This window comes from Tribolium madens, unplaced genomic scaffold, assembly GCF_015345945.1.
Source record: "Tribolium madens isolate multiple individuals breed KSU strain unplaced genomic scaffold, Tmad_KSU_1.1 Scaffold_20;HRSCAF=117;Tcas5.2_LG4, whole genome shotgun sequence".
In the NCBI taxonomy this organism is placed as follows: Eukaryota; Metazoa; Arthropoda; class Insecta; order Coleoptera; family Tenebrionidae; genus Tribolium; species Tribolium madens.
In genome coordinates, this window is record NW_025400985.1 from 11,543,710 (window position 1) to 11,563,892 (window position 20,183).

The 20,183-nt window shown below is 32.5% G+C and overlaps 1 protein-coding gene across 1 annotated transcript in view; it reads right to left on the reverse strand.

Moving 5' to 3' along the window:
* The window catches only part of LOC123005991, a 57,964-nt gene that overhangs the window by 3,542 nt on the left and 34,239 nt on the right, over nt 1–20,183 (reverse strand). The window contains exon 2 of the mRNA XM_044400108.1: nt 13,815–14,012. Within this exon, the coding sequence (XP_044256043.1) occupies nt 13,815–14,001 (187 nt within the window). The 5' untranslated portion in view covers nt 14,002–14,012. The remainder of the gene's footprint in view (nt 1–13,814; nt 14,013–20,183) is intronic.

The window sequence follows — 20,183 nt, forward strand, 5'->3', positions numbered from 1 at the left end:
AATAACTAGTTTTTCTAAAAAATAAATAGTTTAAAGAAAAAACGTTTGGTTTCATAATTTTTAGTTACCTGGTATAATAAAGCAATAGTAAAAATAATCAGTAGAATTAATGATTTGCATAATTTTTCTTTGAGTTTAAAATTGATTAAATTTATATTGACATAATATAAAGGTTTAAGAGCAACGTAACTTTTCTTTACCAAATTTGCTACGTGTTGTTAGAAAAACACCTAATTTTTTTACCACATGAAGCAGTTTTACAGTGTCTTTCTTTTGGTTTTCCTCTTTTGTTAAATGTAATTCACTATTTCTCAAAACTATTTCATTTGATATATTAATGTCAAAGCGACATATAAGGGAAATAGTTTTGAGAAATAGTGAAATACATTTGACAAAAGAGGAAAACCAAAAGAAAAACACTGTAAAGGTTGATTATTATCAATTATCAATTATTAAATTACTTCTTAAACTCTTTTAACAAAACAAAATAAATTGTCATTTAGAGGCATTCTTTACTATTCAGGGTGTTAAAAAAAGATTGTAAAATATTTCAGGAGGTAATAGTATGGACTAAAACAAACAAAAAATTATTAATAAGCATGGGTCCGCAAAATAACGGTTCCGGAGATATCGAAAATTATTTGTTTTTTGAAACATTTGCACATGCACTCGAGATATTACAAGTAAAAATTAGTTTCGATAAAAGTGTTGCGTGAGCAAAGGGTGGTCACTCATCCCGTCACCATGCAACAGAACCGTATCAAAATCACCATGACGACCCTTGCTTTCACATGCTAGAGGTCAAAGAAGCCGAAAAAGATCCGTCTGTTCCTGCCGGAATGGTTCGTCTGATTGATAGAAGAAGCCCTATCGCCTCCACCTGACCCGAGATACTTAATTAAAAGTGTCTTTGAGAAATGTTCCGCGTTTATTGCTTAGATTCCTCGAGGGACGCTCTTATGAAAACCGAACTAAAACAGGAAAGAAAATACCACACACAGAACACGCTTCAACTATCACTATTTTGCGAAATTTCTCGTCTGTGGTAAATTAACTCGTCGGATTGCGGTCTTCTCGCATAAATAAAAAATAACCGACGTGGCAGGAACGAATCCTGCAAAGTTAAATTAATCACTTGAAACATCTCGCAAATAATTGCGTAGCGCTTGACAAATTCAACGTTTCGCAAATGAAACTGCTGAACGTGGTGAAGTTGCAGGAAAACGAGGCGGCCTGCTGCAAAGTTAATTTTTTACAAATACTGTGTCAATTTTAATTAAAAAACTCTAATCACATTAAAATCGCTTAAGTGGCTTGTTTGCGTTGGCATCAGCAAGATGATTGAGATGAAAAAACAAGTTTTTAATTTTTTGTACAACCCCCAGGAATATATTTAATCCCACTACCATCAACTTTCTGACAACAGGAAAAAACTCATTTAGTGATGAACGGTTTTCATGACGGTAAATAAAATACAATCATCAATTTTAAAACTAAGTCTACGATAAATGCTATCCCGGCGCATCCACCATTTCAAACTTACTATTTTTGTGTTTTTCCGTGTGGGTATAAAAAATACATGTCGTTATAGTTGAAGTGTAAACACTCGTGTTTTATAAGGCTGAAATTGGTGTTGAATGACCCTCGAAGCGAGAGGCTTTCATTATTCGTTTCAGTTTCAGGTCTACGACAAACACTTCCTTTTTCAGGTATTTCAGTCGTCGGCCCATTAATCAAACATCCGTTTCAGGCACGATTCCGAACTTTCGTTGGCGTTTAAACAATAACAATTTAGTAAAATGTGAAAGGTATTTTGTGTAAGTGGATGTAAACACAATTAATTCATAATGGAGGTTCGGCGCCGTTACGTGTCGTTCTTGTTTGTGTTGGTTGAATCGAAGAGGGGCAGCCGCCATGCCGCCACCTTGATTGATAGACTCTCCCTAATAAAACCAATCACCCCCTTCTGCCGGACCCCTTTCCATTTTCTCTTTTAATCACTCACCGTTCCTAATGCGACTTTAAGTTCGACAACTTTAATTATCGATATGAGTTTTATCATTGTCACGAGAGGAGGGGTACGATAATTGTTGGTTTAATCAGTTTTAATTGTAGAGGATTTCACATTCCGGGGACTGATGGAGAGAATGGCGGGCATTTCCGATTGCCTACGCCACAACTATTCCGTAAACAGTTATCCGGGACGAGTTAATTCCCCGGAATCTGAAATTTTCTAGTCAAAGTCGCCCAAAAATTCAGTTGCGACAATTTCTTTGAAGTGTAATAACATTTTGTATCCCTCGGGAGCACTTCTGTCCTCGTTGCGGTTTCCTGGACCACAAATCGCGGACGTTGCACGTGGTGTCGGTGAGACCCCATCGATCAGCTGCAGCCGCCCCTCTGCGTCCTAATCCCTGCCGGATTCGCACCTTAAACCACTACCCGAGCAACAGATTAACAACACTCCGGAAAAACATTGCTTCGGCTTTCAGAAATCATTAGCTTGGTGTGGTCGGTCACTGTTTACTCGGGATGGCTCATTTATCAGCGGTGTTCTATCGGGGACGGCAGCCGCCCCTCGTTACGCCGAATCGCTGGTACGTCGATCAGACAAGCGGCGAAGTTTCTTATATATTTTATTCCGGCTCAGTACGTTTCCAATTACCAAAGTGTTCCCGATGGACGCAACCTACGACCTTGGAACCGTCTGTTTCATAACGGGACGCTTCATTGCCTCCTCCATCAAAGAAAACAATACATCATGTCGACAAATCCTGCTGAGGCAACGCGAATTTTTAGATGACAAGAACGAGCACAGTCATCCTGCTGATGCATGGTCGCTATGGCAATGGAAATCATACACAAACAAAGGAGTTCGATCGCATCAAAAAGCAAGGTTTAATTAAAACTGAACAGTAAAAAACTAAAATTAAAAAAAAGAGATTCTTGTAGAGAATAATATAAGGTTTTCCCACTATTGCAAAATAGATAAAATTACAAAAGTTGGCACACCTGAACGAATTCAAAGATCAGTTGTCAAAATTTTTTATCATTGGCGTCTAAATGTAAAAACAAATTTAATTTATAATTTTTATCCAATTTATGGTCTGTAACAAATTGTAAACTAATTTTACTCAAAAACGGTAAGTTGTGTCGAAAAAACGCAAAAGATCTCTTTTTGTGAACAACTATGGAATTTAAAATTTTGTAGCTGAAAGTGGCACGCCCCTGAGTAAAAATTTGGACATTTCATCTTTGAATTCGTTTGGGTGTATAAAGATTATCAGTGGTACTGAAATATTGGAAAAAATCCATTAAACGATATATCTCTTTTAGAGGATGTAGCTCCCTTATCTAATATTTTTCGATAATGTTCATTTGTAACAATAAAACGGAACACCCTGTATAATACTAAGTGTCCAAAAAATAGACCTATGTCCTTGAATGCTTTCTGAGGGAGCTAGAGCCTCCTGAAGTTGGCGGGCAAAAGGTTTTTTTTTCCATTATGGGGTCATAAAATAAAAGTTTTTATCTGGAGTAGTTTTTTGGTGATTATTATTATTATTATCATGATCAAAATCCGACATCTGTAATGAATGCAAATGTCAGATTTAATATTTTTAAGTGATGGTTTTTTATGTCGTATAGTCTAATAATCTCAACATTAATCTAACAATATTTATATTCACTAATTAAGATTTTAAATTTTTATTTTGCTTTTCCTATAGATTTTGCTTTTAAAAAACGTAGTTCTTAAATAAATCTAAACCAAATTATCATAAAACGTAATGCTTTAACTAATTTTCTGGTTATTCTTTATGTAGAAAAATCAACACAATATTAAAATATACAATAATAATGGTTGTTTATGTGTTAAGGAATAAACAACTATTTTTATTCCAAGTCTGTAGGTAATTTTCAATCGAGGGTTTACCGATGTTTACTTCAGAGATGCATAACAAAACAGTATTATAATAACATAACACAATTTTTTTCCTAAATACTAAGTTAATAATAATGTAAGACAAGATAAATTTATCAAGTAAAATTGGTATTTTATTTATTTTATTTTCGAAGAAATGAAGTACCAGTACCCAAAGTGTCATTTTATTTCCAGTTGAGAGGAAAAATTATTAAGTAAGTAACTGAAAAAAAACTTTTTTCTATTTCGGTGTTAGAATAGGTCTATTCCAGCACCCAAATGACGTCATTGGAGTGCTGGAATAAGTCGTTCGCCGTAATTTAATTTTAGTGACGGACTTGCTTCACAATTCATTTTCAAATGTGAAAATAAAAATAATTTTTATTTTTTACAGCCGCCTAAAATTATTCCACACATAAATGTCGCCAACCGTCGCAAAATTCTCTAGAAAAAAAAAATCGTTTTTTAATTTATAAAATGATATAAAGCGGCAAAATAGAAAAAATAGTATAAAGCACTTATTTGTTCCTCAACTCGCCGCTTCGCGGCTCGTTTCGGAATTTCAAATTTGTGCTTGAATACCTTCTGCAACTTGTACTTCAATATACTATTCAAACACTTGTCTATACACAAATTTCTTTCAGTAAATAAGTAAATAATTTGAAAAATTTATACACAACCTACTTGAAAATATTGAAATGAAGTATTACGTTAATAAAACATTATAAAAAAAGAGTTTTAGGTTAAATAAATGAACCCTTTTTTCTCAAGTTGTATTTATTGTTGACTACTTTCGGGCTAGCGCGCCCATTATCTAGACCTTAATAAATGAAAACATACAATAACAGCACTGATGTACAAATTATTTATATAAATTACCTGTTTAACAATTACAGACACAAACACATTTAAATGGATATCAAGATACTGAATTTATCGGTAAACTTCTGAGCTCAAATTAAAACAAAGATATACAACTCAATATTCAGCAACCTATTTTCAATTTTCAAAAATTTGATAAAAAGGGGAGATCTTTGAAAGTGTTTTTAATATGAACTGAATTGCATTTTACATCTTTATCTATCCTATAAATTTCAATATTTTTTAATGCATTTAATAAACTTTGACTATCTTCCAGGTGTAATAGTTTAACGTTATTTAATATTTACCTATATCAAAATTAAGTTTTGTGTTTTTAATGTGTTGGCAGAATTTTGATGTGTTCATTTAGTCTAGTTTTTTTCTTCTAGTCTGGCCTACATAAGCTACGTTACGTTGAACCCTTATTTCTCAAGATGCATTTATTGTCGACTAGTTTGGGACAACTTTAGAAAGAAGGGTTCAATTTATTTACCCTAAAACTCAATACAATCTTTTTCTCCAACACTGTTTCCGAAAATTTGTCATCAGAATATAAATGTTTTAAAAATTTGATAATTTCCCAATCATCTATTACCGTTTGAATTTGTTAGAAATCAGAGTAAATTTTGATTATTGATGCTTTTATTTCAAAGTGAAGAAGTTGTTACATATAGTTAGCATTTATGAATAGAAGTCAATACAAAGAAAATAGTTTTTATTAATACAAATATTTATAAACACATTATAAAATTATATTACTTTATAACAAAAACTAACAAACGTAATTAACTTGAAGGAATGTTTCGCCAATAGGACGATATTTGACCATCAACATAGCTTCCAATTTGCATTAAAAATATTTTTTGGTAAGCGATTGTTTCATCTTAACCTATCTTTATTATTGTTTTGTTAATCCATTTTGCACACTAATTATAATTTTTCAAAAAATTGTAAGCGGATTATCTAAAAAAAATCAAATGTGAATGAAGCATTTAAGGGCAGAGAGACTATTATAATACAGTGGTATTAATTTCTTGATAATTAAGTTTTTATACCTACTATTTGATATTAAATTATGTTCAATTTATTTCATTTATTGTTTTCACTGTTGCTACATTTAAAGATATAAAATAATAGATATGTACTCGCAAATTTTAAATTTAAAAAAGGTGTGCAGCCCTTTGAGTATCTAAATGTTAAAAAAGATTTGAAGCCTCGCTACGTTATCCCTCTTTTCACTCCGAAATTCTCTCATCCTAATCCCAAAAAAATCCGGTGACGTGTCTTGAAAGCCGTCAGTGGCTAATCCCGCTCTCTGCACTTAATGTCGCAGCTAATTATTTTTCCGGTTCTTGCCCCCTCGATGAAAAATCAGTGCCCCTGCGGCTCTTCCACTAATCGCGCTCCCGAATTTGCTAGTAATTGGTTGGAGGCGTGAATTTGTCCGTTGATAAGAAATGGGCAAAGGAGCAACGAACACAATTTCTTGGTAAAGCATTGAGGCATCATCCCCTATGAAATTACCTGATTAAATTTTCATATTCAATCTTGAGTTGTTTGCCCCTGGGAGGGCGAGCGGTCTTGCGCGGCTTCCTCTGTTTCGCTTTTCTAGCCTTATAATTGCAACTCTTTGTTTAAACACCGCATGAAAATTTTGATTTGGGCGCAATTATGGAGACGCCAGCGATTTCCGATACTGCGTGCGAAATTAGGGCTGAGGAAGTGGAACTGAAGTCATTCATATATGATTAGAAAAGATGTGATTTATTTTTCAAGGTACTCTGGAGATTCCACTGAATCTGACGCCCGAGGTAAACTAAAGTTTGCGACTTGGGAAAATGCTCTTCCGTAACAAGGTAACGTTGGGGGCAGATTCTATTAAATTACATTTTTTATAAATGATAGGTTAAATAAAACGAGAAATATAAGACGGGTAATTTAATTCCTTGTCAGGTTTTGAACGACGCTCTTTTTGTTTCTTCCGGCTCCCTTTTGAAGGGCGGGACTCACAAATTATTCACTCGTATTTGAATCTAATTAGTTTTTATTTTTTATACGTTTGAGTTTTACGGCCGTTTTATGCGCCCCTGTTATGGCCGAAATCATCGAACGAGAGCTTTAAAACGATGTAACAAAATATTCTCTAATGCAATAAACTGTGGTTGTGACAGTAAGCAAACTTGCAACATTTTCAGGATTTTGAAAAACAAACTTATTGTTTTTTCAAAACTTTTGAATGATAACATTTAAAAACTTTTTTGAGTGGATTATAGCTGACAAGTATTTAAAATACCAAAACCGATGCTTTAATGAGCCACTTCAACACTAATTCAGGTGCTGAAATAGACTAGTACAATTTACTTTCGAGAGGTTGGTCATGGTAATTTTTAGTGGCGTTTTGAGCGATTTCTCTTATTTCAGGTGGTGTACATAAAATATTTGCAGTTTTTATTGTTAATTCAACATAATTTGGAAAAATATTCAAGACTTGACACTTTGAAAATCAAATTTTTCAAACTTTGTGACATTTATTACTAATCACCACCTTATTAGAACAAAAGTTCCTAAATTTTTAAAAATTGACTAAAAAAAGTATGTAAAACGCGCAAAATAGAAAAAAAATCCATAAAAAAATTGTTTCATAAGTCATTTGTGGGAACTCGTCTTTAATAAAACTCGTTCCACTCACTTGCCTTACAAAACGCGTCCTTTAATATACTACACTTGGCCTCCAAAATTAACCGGAGAACTAAAATTTTGCGAATTTTCTTTGTCGGATTTTGACGAATTTTTTTTGGCTTAAAGAACAAACTTTATAGATCATTGTAATTTAATTTAATAACATTTTTAGTTTTGTCTTCTAAATGTGATACTCAAAAGACAATGACACTCTTTTCTTACTTATTTTTATACTGAGCTGTAGTGTACAATAGAGAAAAACTTAAGCTTTTACTGATTTTAGATTATTGCCCATTTTTTCTGATTTATGTACCACATTTTCCATAATTTTAATTCTTGAGGCATGAGAGATATGTATAAACCTTCAAAAAAAGCATTAGATTTACAATTTCAATAAATGTTCGTATTAAGTAGGCCGAATATGCCAAAATGTCAAGCTTCCAATAATTAACCGTTTTTGTGTTCAAAGACGTAATTGTGCTCTTTTGGTGACATAAGCAATAATTTTCGGTTTAACTACCTTTTTATGTAGTCTACTTTCTCAACGAATATTTAGTAACATTAGAAAAGCAACATCTTTTTCAATGCTTTGTATCTCTGGGGCATCAAAAGATAAAATTTTAAAACAAATTGTTCCTCATTCAGAAAAAAACGGGCAATAATCGGAAATAGGTGAAAACTTAAGTTTTTCTCTGTTGCACACTACAGCTCAGTATAAAAAAAATAAAAAAATAGTGTTCTCGTCTTTTAGGTATAACATTTACAAAACTAGAAATGTTATTGAATTAAATTACAATGTTCTGCCAAGGTGGTTTTTTAAGCCGAACAAAAATTCGTTGAAATCTGACAAAGAATAACAAAAATATTGCAATGTAAAACATTGTTAAATTTTAGTTGTCTGGTTAATTTTGGCGGCTAGTGTAGTTCGTTTTATTGGGACAATTATTTATACACTTTTGGATAAAGTTATAAATATTCTATTTTTGGACAAACGGGTATTGATTTTAACAGTCTTTCGATAAAATCGTGCATTTTGTAGACTTCTCTGTCAAACTGATAAACCAAGCCGTCACTCTCTCTCAACTCAGGGATTAATTTACCCTTTCCTCGAAGAAGTTGTCCGCTTGGGCCAGCTGTGTGGTTGCGTCAGGTGCGTGCTTAAATGCGAATAATAATTCAATAAATCTCGTCTTTGGGTCGCAATGCGTTTGTTTGCGGTATCTTGAAACAATAACGAGTCCAAGTGTGGGGCAATTTCCATTTATGCTCGCCCACAGGAGACCCAAAGAAAATTAAACGTCGGCTTCGGACCGAACGCAATAAAACGAGCCCCGAGTCAAAGGTGAACGACGAACGGTGAACACCTGCGGCGAGCTACCCTAAAGTAAACAATTCGTGAAACTTGTTTTCCTGCACTGTTATTATAAAGTGAAGGAAAAAGCGGAGAATTTTTCCGGTTGGATGAGTCGGGTCTTAATTACAAAGGCAAAGACATAAAGGGAGTATTTGAGTTGGCCGGACGATCGGGGCGAAAAAACACACCTATATACAATAATAAGTCATAATATCCGGAGCGAAAAGTCTGGAAAGCAAACCGCGGCCCGACCACTAAAACAACGCTTAACCGTTCTTTATGGCGGGGAAAGAGGCCGTGCTTTGACTCTGGAAATTACATTAGCACCCCCTGCTGTATTTATATCTGGCATAACCTCGCATTTCACAACTTAATGTATCCTCCCTTTAATTTCGCTACACTGAAACCAATAATAGTAAATGTTTAACGGCCACATTTTCCCAAAGCCGTTCAACATTGCCCACTTTAATGCAGCACTTATTGTCGCCGGGAGAAGATTTTCTCGGCAAAACATCAAATTTAATGGACGATGTGGACACTTAACGATAGATGGGTCCGATTTAATTGGGTTGAGAAAAGCGGAAAATTTTCTACAAACTTGAAGAGAAGAAAATCTTATACATATTTTCTATTCAGAGTGCGTCACATGAGCTGGATTAGATTTAACAAGTTTACCAAGATTCCGTCCATATCCGGGTTCACTCCACGCGTAAAAGCTCAAGTTTTAGTGAGCGGTTCTAACAACACAAAAAGACGTGCGGTTTTCACATCTCGCTCTCATGAAATTGAGACGTGATAACAGACGCAGTAATTGCTTCTACAACGAAAGAAAAGCAAAGGAAATTCGGAAAAAGCGCACCATTTTTATTTGTTATTGAAAAATTTGGAATATACACGTATCGAAAGTTAAAAATATTGGAACAGTTTCGACTACAGTAAAAACAAACTACAAATAGAGTCGCAATCCTTAAAATATTTGTTCCTAACGTAGTCATACAAAAATATAAATATTATAACAACCAAGACATTACATCACATCACATCACATCATCAAACACTTTTACTGTATTAGCACCTTAAAGTAAACCACTTGAAAAAGAACATCTACTGTTCTTGCAAAACTTGAAGCAATAAAAAAAATAAATTCAGTCATTTGGTTTTATTCTTTATTTTGGTTTGATACATTTGTAGTATGATTTTGGGGTAATATCATTTAACATAATTTAAAGAAACATTTCTAATCTAAACATTTCATTTCTTAACATCGATTCTTAAAAAAGTTTTGGAATTATTAGTGAAAAAGTGAAACTTCACATTATACGTAGTATACTGCCTTTTGGTTTATCGTTTTTATACGATTATAATAAAGTGTTCCTAGAACTAGAACTAAAACTAAAAATAATCATTATGTAAATCTTTTTTTTAAATTATTTTTTGAATAATAGTAAAAGTAGTATTCAATAGTGTTTTTTATTTCGTTTAAATTACCCAATAACTAAAAGCATTTAAAATAAAATTATTATATTCATTTGATTTGTAAGGTACTAAAAATATTCTGTAGCGCATAATAATAAAGAAATAAATAAATTGGTTATAAAAGCAAAAACAAGAATAAATTATAATCACACCTTTGTCTGAACTGGTGTTGTTCTGGTTCGGGTGTACCTTTGTCTTCTTAGAGAATGTTAAGAAAATATTCAACTGCGCTAAAATGTGACAACGATTGAGGAGTTTTAAATTTTCAATTTTTGCAAAGTTCAAAAAATTATGCAACAAATTCTGGTCCTTAGTACCTAGTTGTATTCAGAAATTCAGATAAAATGGTTTTATAAAACCATACAAACTTAAATTGCTTCAAAACATAAACTAAAACTTAGAAAACTTTAAAAGTTGATAAAAGGTTGTGATAAACATTGAAAATAGTTATTTATTCTAGGAGTGTGAGTGTAGATCGGACGCATTATTTCACCGAGTGGATTTTTTAAACCACGAGTGTAAGGAGTGGTTTATCATTCACGAGGTGGAATAAAGCGTCCGATTTACATTCAAACAAGTTGAATACAACATTTTATTTTTCGAATTAGACTCAACAATACTTAAACTTGCTTTAAACCTGTTAAAAATAATCTGACGTTTCGTATTGAGAAATGCCAAACAGTTGTCAAAACTTCCTTACACGGGAGAAAAACCGTAAATTTTGACAGTGTCGAAGAATAAAAACTTTTATATGGAATTGTTGTAGACATTATTTCATAAACAGTCTAAACATCTTTTATTACGTTTGATTTAAATATTAAATTTTACGATTTAAAAAAATGTTACTAACTTGATTTTGCATTATGTAAACTAAACACATACAGGCTGTCCCAGCGAGATGAAAAAGTCCATTAGTGACCTTTAAATGGTGAAATTAAAAAAAATATATACAGGCTGTTCCATTTTTATTATTACAAATTTAACCAGGTGATAGAATATAGAACATTGATAGATACTAATCTAGTTCATCGTCTAAAATTATTTTTAACTATACAGCGTGTCTCAAAAATAAGTTACAATACACAACTTGTGTTTTTTTAATGAAACACCATATGTTTCTTAGCGTTTTTGAATCTAGATTTTTATGACAATGTTTTTTTAGCTTAACTCTTATTGGTCAATTTTGCTTAGTTTTAAAAATAAGACGTTTTTTTGACGAAAACATGTACTTCTTAAAAATTTATTACACACAAACTAAGAAATTAAAAAATATTTTTTTACTACCACAAAGAAGAAGGTACAAGCTATTACGTTGTAACATTTTTTTCATTTGCAAAAATGAAAAAATATAGGCGTTTGTTAAAAGTTCAATAACTTACAAATTTAAATGGAACACCCTATTTATTGTTTTTGCATTTAAAACTTTATTAAATTGTCTTTCTAAAATTATTTACTTTTATGTGTTTATAATCAATAACTAAAAAGATATTTAACGTGAAGTATTAAAAAAATAATTACTATTTTGTAAGTAGCCAAAAAGTGTACAGTTGAACAAGAGATGGAAGGAATATCACTTAATAATCACATTTGCGTTAAACTGAATCTATTATTCTTTATTTTTGCAATAAAATAATTCGAATTTCAGTATTTATAACGACTTTTACAATTTCTGGATAAATCAACGGATAAGTGATCTGTGGTGGAATTACTATGGTTGCCATAGTGTCAACAATGCTCAGATATTGATAGGCATTGTTGCTCCAATTAATACTGGATGTTAAATATCTTTTCATTTCAATTTTAGACATTAAAAGTTTATTTGTTTAGATAAACAATTTATCAATCTATTAGATGCAAAAATAAAAAATAGGATGTTTTATTTAGATTTTGAAAGTTTTTTAACTTTTAATTCTTTAACTTCTTAATTTATTAATCTTTACAAATGCAAAACACTAAAAAATTGCTACAGGTTTAAATTCTGTACTTTCTTCTTTGCAAAAATAAGAAAAAATTTGTTCTAGCTGTCTTAGTTTTTACGTAATAAATTTTTAAAAAGTGCATGTTTTCGTCAAAAAAAAACAAAACTAAGCGAAATCAACTAATAAAAGTTTAGCGTAAAAACATCCAAAAATGCCAAGACACATACGGTTTTCATTTAAAAAAACAAGAGTAATTTTAGGTGATGCACTAGATTAGTATCGATCAATATTCTATACATTTTTTTAAAATTTTACCATTTAAAGGTCACTAATGGACTTTTTCAACTCACTGTGACACCCTGTATGTTTCTGGCATTACAAATATGTAATCATTTCAAAAATTTTTTCAGAAAAGGTAAATTTTGTCAAATTTCTTATCTCTCATCTCTTGTCTTAAATTGAATTTTTTATTTGTTTAAAGTGACGACGTCTTGACACTTGTAAGCACAAGTCGGAAGACAAAGTCTAGCAACTGCTAGAACTGCTTAGAACTTAATTTAACAAAAATAACTAAATAAATAAACAAAAAAATGTACAAAAAGTGTACTCTACTAAAACTAAAATTAAGAAAAAATACTTACAAAAAAATATAATAAAAAACAGCAAATAGCAAAAAGCAAATAGCAAAAAGCAAATAGCAATGTTGGAAAAAAACCTATGAATTAATAAATTATTACGCACAGGCACTTGATAACAACTTTTTTTGAATGAAATATTTCACAGACAGCATGATGAAGCAGTAACAAACATTTCATATGTAAACACTGAAAAAAATGTTATTAATTTTTGTCGTTTTGTTGTTGAGACTCAGTTCTTCCTTGACTCCCATGCTTCGCCGACAGCAAAACGACAAAACTTTCACACCTGAAGAAAACACAATAAAGGGCCGAAACGTCGCGACAAATTTAAACAAGTTCCTAATTAGCCTGGACCGACAATCAAATCATTTGTCTTGAATGTTTGCATTTTTCTCTTATCGTATAACTTACGGTTTTAAAATATTTGTTATTTTCGGCATTATACTGCAATATTATTAATATGAAATCGGCTAGAGCTCCCAGATATGCCCCGTCCGCTTTCGGCAAACATTGCAAACACGTGTTGATTAATTTACAGTCGAGATGTTCGAATCGATATCCCGTGCCGTTCGTCCCTTTTGGGGCGTGGGTGGAGTTAAAACCGTCCATCCCGGTCCTAATTAGAAGCGACGCAATAAAGCCGAATGCGAACAGTGGCGTCGGCTCATTTAGTCCGCGTCCTAATTAGCCTAGTGCTAATGCATTCATAGCCGGATCTCGTCGCCTCATCCCGGCGTAAAACGACGAATTCACACGTGGAATCAATTATTGCAACCAACGCACGTAATTGGCACGGCCCGCCAATGGCGTCGCCAATATGCAAATGTTTGACCGAAGTGAGTCGAGGGATGAAGCGGCCCAATTTGGATCGGTTGTTGTGTCTCTAATGACGCCACTTGTTGCTAGGACTACCCTATTCTAGCATTGACTCGTGCCCTGACTCGAAATTTTTACTTTTGACTTACTCGAATATTCCTGTTGGGCTTGGGCCAACAGGGAGGCGAAGACGTGGCTGTCGAGCGGCCTGCTGGGAATTTCCTCTTCGCTGGAGCTGTAGCCGCGCTCCTGGCGCCATTCGAGGCTCCGCTGCCGTCGCATGCCTGACGAGCCCTTCAGCCCGCGACGCCCCAGCGTCCCGCTGCTGCTGTCCATCACCAACCCATCTGAAACAACGACGCTACTTGCAATGGGACGATAAAGATGATTGACGCGAAACGAGAAACGAAACATATTGACAGACACACCCCAATTACAAATGGGGGTCTTATCAGAAAAGAACAGTTATCGCCAGAGACGAAGGAAGTAAACGAGCCTGCTCACAAACATTTATTTATTAATTAAAGTTGATTCGAAGAACGAGAATCGGGCGGTGAGACGTCTGTCAAATTGTAAAAAATTAAATAAGCTTTAATTCAATACTCATTTTTATAATTTTTTTTATAATTTTGAAGAAAATAATAATAATAAATCAAATGATAAATAATATTTTTTCCTGCTTCATGGTTTTGTATAACGGCTAGCTATTTTGCGCTTTATAGGACAAGATGTTACTATTGAATGTGTTTTATTTAGCTCAGCTATCTCCTCGACAACTAACGCACATTCGTAAGAAATTAGACTTTAGTGCCTTGATGCATAAAAACAATTTTTATTTTAATAATAAATTAAATTATGGTTCAAAAAAATGTAGATAATTATGACAAGTACCTCGTATTATTGTAATGTTATTAAAAATTCTGATATAATTTTAGACTCCAAATGACATTCATAAAATTGTTGAAAGTTTTTTTTGGTTATTAAAATTTTTTAAATGTTTATTTACAATAACATCTTTTCAACAAAGACTTACTGAAAAAATAATCATTTGTCAAAACCAAATACAAATAGAAAGAACAAACTTTAAGTTTTTGAAAAACGATCATATTTTGTAGCATCTATGATAATGTTATGTTTTAATCTAGGTATGTACTAAAAAATTAAAATGTAATTTTTTTAAAAAGTGACAACTCAAAATAGCACTCAAAAACAGAATCTTAGTTTTTAATATATTTTAAAAAAATTAAATAACAAGCTAAAAATCATTATATTATTATTTTCCTCATATCACAACAATTAAGACAACTACTTACTTGTAGTAAAATTTTCACATTATATCATCATTTACACTTGAAGGCAACATTTTTTTTTTAATTAAATAAGCTACATTAAATTATTCGTTATACACTGTAATTATAAATCATAATTTATCTAAGACTCAAAAGTTGAGAATATGAAATATTGTTTATGTTATTGTACTTATTTGATTTTTTAACATGACATCAAAAACTCATTTCTTCTGAATATTAGAAAATAAAAACTTAATATGAGAGTATTATTTTTTATAGCTACAATCTTTATTTTTTATTATGATAATCAACATAACTTTTCTAGCAGATTACCGGAAACTTAAAATATTTCTTTTAATTAGTTTTTTTTATGAAGTTAACCTACTTTTACAAACATCAATTTACTGAACTGAAACTGTATATAAAAAGTGCTAAAAAGTGACTAAACAAATAAAGATAAACTGTAAAAACGTAAATAATTAAATTTTGAAAATATTGTATTAGAACACATCCCAAGAGCGAACAAAGAATTTAGACCCAAACTTTTTTTGCTTAAACTATACAGGACGCGCCAGAACTCGCGCCCCAGGGAAAAATGCCATATAGGGTAGCATACCAGGAACATGGAAAAAATGTTTAAAAAATTGTATCTATAAAAATTTCGAAGTTATGAGGGTTTAAAGTTTGCACTTTGACTCTATTTATTTCTGTTGGAAAAATAATTTCCAAGTTTTTTTGCTATAGGCTATTAAAAGAGGAAACAAGAAAGTTGTATCCTAAATTGTAACTCTGTTCAATGTTATTTGTGGCTTTTATTGACCAAATTTTTGTACCTTTACTAAATAATTGTAAAAAAAAACATATACAAGATCATTAAACAGACATAAAAAAATGTCAAATGTCAAAACATAAATGTCAAAATTTTTTGACAGATAGAACATTTTGTCATGTTCCTGGTATCTTACCTTACTTGAAAATTTTCTCTGGGGCGTGAGTTCTGGCGCACCTGTATATTTTTTCAAAAAACTAATTGATGAATACCTACTATAAAAATATACAATAAAAATGTTTGATAGAAACACACCGCAAGTAAGTATAATGTGGACAAAAGTGAGGTTCTTGCTACAAAAACTTTGAAGAAAAAGGATGTATATTCAGAAAAATGTTATTTAGCAAAAGATACAAGTAGGTATTATGATGATTTGAAATAAATTTTGTGTAATTTATTGAAATGAGCTCAAAGTATGCATTTTATAAATTCTTCTTCAGCTGTAGTTTCAAAATTGTTACTTTTTCAAGTCGTTCCTCAAAAACAATGCACAAGACACTAATTTAATTACGTTCTTTCCGAGGTTCTTTCTCATTCATGTTTATTTTGTATTCTTGTTAATTTCTTGCTAAAAATTGAGAATGTTTAGCAAACCTGCATTACAAATTGCGTCTACATTTTAACGAGCTCTTTTTCTAACTTCCTGCTTGCGAACTATTCGTTTCCGAATTTCTAAAAACTGTTAACGGTACCGAATTTGTTCCTTTTTGGGTGTTTCTTCTCTAAATTTTTTGTGTTGACGTTTAATGACATTGTTTTCAAGTTAATTCAAAAAACCGGAACTGCCAACATCCTTTATTAAAATTATCATGAATGTATTTGCTAGTTGTGCCAACGTTAAGACTGTTTGGCACTTCCATTCAAAAAAAAAACTTTACATATTTAGCAGAAAAAATAAAGTGTTATTAACCCGGCGCATCCACCATTTTTACAAGTTGTATACTTTTACGATAAAAGCGCTTCAGTGCCTAACCCCAAACTGTTCTTTTTCATTAGCCTGTATTCATATTTCCGCCATTAATTTCATGTCGACGCAAGCAACTTATAAAACCGTCAAGTTGTTATCGGCGGTCTTTCTCGTGCGCTCCTCTGCTTGGTTCTGGCGGTATGTCGGAAATACCAAGACGAAAGTCTTACAAAGCGTTTGCGGATTGTTGGCTGTACGCTCTCGCTAGGTACTGTACGAAAACTTTGTGTGCTAGAAATTGGAATTCCGCAGCATCCTTTGAGCGCAACAGTCTGCGAGATATGTTCGAGGGGAGGAATTCATGAGCAGCATCTGGACCGAGGATGTGACGATGTCAAAGAAGCGCACCCTCAAGGCCAATTCCGGAAGTTGCTTGTTGAAGAAAAATTAAGACGCTGCGGTTTTTTCTCTCTCCCAGATTTGGGTGCACATTCACTATATTATGCTTAGGGAAAGTTTCAGCAATTTATTGTTTAGGTTTCTAACTATTTAGCAACGAGTTACCTAGCGAACAAGCCTCGGGGTGTTATTTATAAAACGTTTCAGGTTGGATAATATTTTTCAGGAGAAGAGAACAAACTTAGAAAACATAGCCTGCGGTTACGAACGCGTAAACACGTTTTAGACTCATTAAGTAATTGTTTTGTTCGACGTTCTTTTCTAATCAAGACTTTAATTATTCTAATTAGTCGTCTGTTTTGATTAGCTTCGGGCCACCGGAATCCGCTCCGTTATTACAGAAGAGAGAAGGAAAAACATCCCCGATCGTGCCTCATTAGCGTGGATTGTTTTTTTCTGCGTGGTTGACACAAGAAGCGAGCTTTCTTAGGGGAAGTTTGCCAGGTGTGTGTATTTTGAAGGGGATGAGAGCGCAAAACTTAAACGTTCCTTCAAATTATGATGAATAATTCAAATTTGATTTGCATGAAACGGATGCGAACTTTTGCACGTTTTCTACTAGAAACGTTCTTAATAAGTTATGAGTGGAAAATGTTTACTCAAAGCCTCTTTCACCTCAAACTCTACCAAAAAAAAAAAACCTAGCACTTTTCTTCCGATAAGAGAAATTCACTCTCGTGAAATGTATGTGAATGTTCCACCCCGGAAATTTGCAGCTTCCTCTGGAGCTTCTTTCCAATTATTGCCTTCCTGTATGATGCAAATCGTTGCCTTTTCACGATTCCTCCTCAGGGTTATTATTTCGGTAAAAGGGGTGCAATGTTTGTTTGTCAAAGGGGTGCCAGTTTTAATGATACTGAGGATCGATAATTGCTGATCTCTTAACGATTTACGACACCCTCGACATCCGCAGGATTAGCCGCAGATCACGTACTGTATCTAGTGCGTGATTGTGATTTTTCCACAATCATAATCAACGAAATTCCTGAATTATCGACATTTAATGGCGCATTAAAATTACACTCGGCGCTCGTAAATACCCGTTTTATTTAATAATCAAACTAGCGCAGCTAGTAATTGAAGGATAATAAAGAGGAAGAGATAATGTTCCACTTTATTAAATTACTGTGTTTTATTGCAATTTTAATAATGGAACATCAATTAAAACACCAGAGCTTTAAAGAAACTTTGCATTTTGGCAAAAAGAAAATTAAATATGTATTTCTAGTTGCAAATAGCCACCCACAAGCCCGATTTATTTGACAGTTTTAATAAATAAATACTATTTTAATTGCACATAGACAGAAACTAGTTTAATCACAATTCTATTTGTTTCGAAAACAATGGGGACATATGCAAATTTAAATCGATTACATTGTTAGTTTTGTGTGTGAAACCGCCAATTAATTGATTAATTTTAATTATTAATTATCAGGAAAAAAAGTGCAATCCTTGTCACACTAAACCTATCATTTATGTAACAGTCGAGGTTTTATTTTTCGTCACGTGCTTGCATGATTATCAGAAATTAGATCAAGCACGTATTTCCCTATTTTTTTTGTTAAAACTTCAACAGGTATATGACGCTCGTCCGTTGTTTTGATTGTTATCGATTAGGATTGCTTTATTTTTGTGCACTCTTGTGCAATAAAAGCAATGAATTTCTGCTGCGATTGGGGGAAATGCAATTCTTGTTTATTTGGGTGCAATAAAATGTTAAGGTTTTATAGTTTCTTTGTAGATGTCATTATATCGGGTTTAACGTCATGCCTAACACTTAATAAATTCCGATATTTCAAAAATTAATAGGTTTGTCGCTGGATATTCGAGCATTTGGAGAAATATTAAAATGTTTGGATGTTTATTCGAGGTCTTGTGGGTGTGATCCCTTTGCGTATGAATTTTATATCTGCGACATTTTTTTATATTATACATATACGTAAATGGATTCTATTCAGGCGCTTTTATGAGACTGTCGACCGTTTCATAAATATAAAAGCAATGTTATTAAATGTGACACGGAAGTGGAAGAAAAACCTTCTTTCTGGAATTAACATAACTTCCTATTTTGGCGTCAGTCGAACAAATTGCCGGAAAATTGTGACTAATGATGTCACAACCATAATATCATTATTCATCTTTAAGAAGGGGCCAATCAAGACGCTCATCAGCACATATGTGTGGAGCAAAAATCGAGATCCTCTTCTTCTCAAATTAGATCTCAAGGTATTTTCAACTTTTCTTAATAAGCACTTTTGACAACAAACCAACAAAACACTAATTTTTACTTCACGTTTCTAGGATTATACAGGCTGTCCAAATTTTAGGGCCGGCGCAAATATAAATATTTCTAATTCATTTAAAAAAAAATTGCTAGTGCAAACGATAGAGGATTTTTAGACTTCAATTTTTTGCTTTAATATTGTACAAAATTTTAGTGTATGTCAGTAAAACCCTAAAAACCAAATTTGGAAAAAAAATGTTTAATTAATTGAAATATTTTCTACATGATAAAATTCCTTGATTTTTTCTAATGTGAATAGTGTAAAAGTTGATAGATTTTGAGTAATTAACATTTTAACATTGAAAATTAAGAATTCTGGTAATTTATAGCCAAGTTTGGAATGATGTTGCTAATGCTAATGCATTGACAATAGAGCAGAGGGTTCACAACCGGGTACCCCCCATAAATTATTTCAAGTTTCAGATTTTAAATATTAATATGTTAATTATTCAAAATCTATCAACTTTATCATTATTCAATTTTCAAAATACACCACAGAAAAAACATCAAAGAATTTTATCATGTAGAAAATATTCCAGTTAATTGAATTTTTTTCTCCAAATTTAATTTTTAAGGTCTCACTGCCATACGCTAAAACATCAAATTAAAGTGTATTTAATCCTCTATCGTTTACACTTTTTTTAATCAATTAATCAATTGCGCAGGCACTAAAACTTGGGACAGCCTGTACTTTCTTTTGCAAAATGTAAGTATGTGAAGAAGTAAATTTTGTAGAGTCAAAGATTTTTA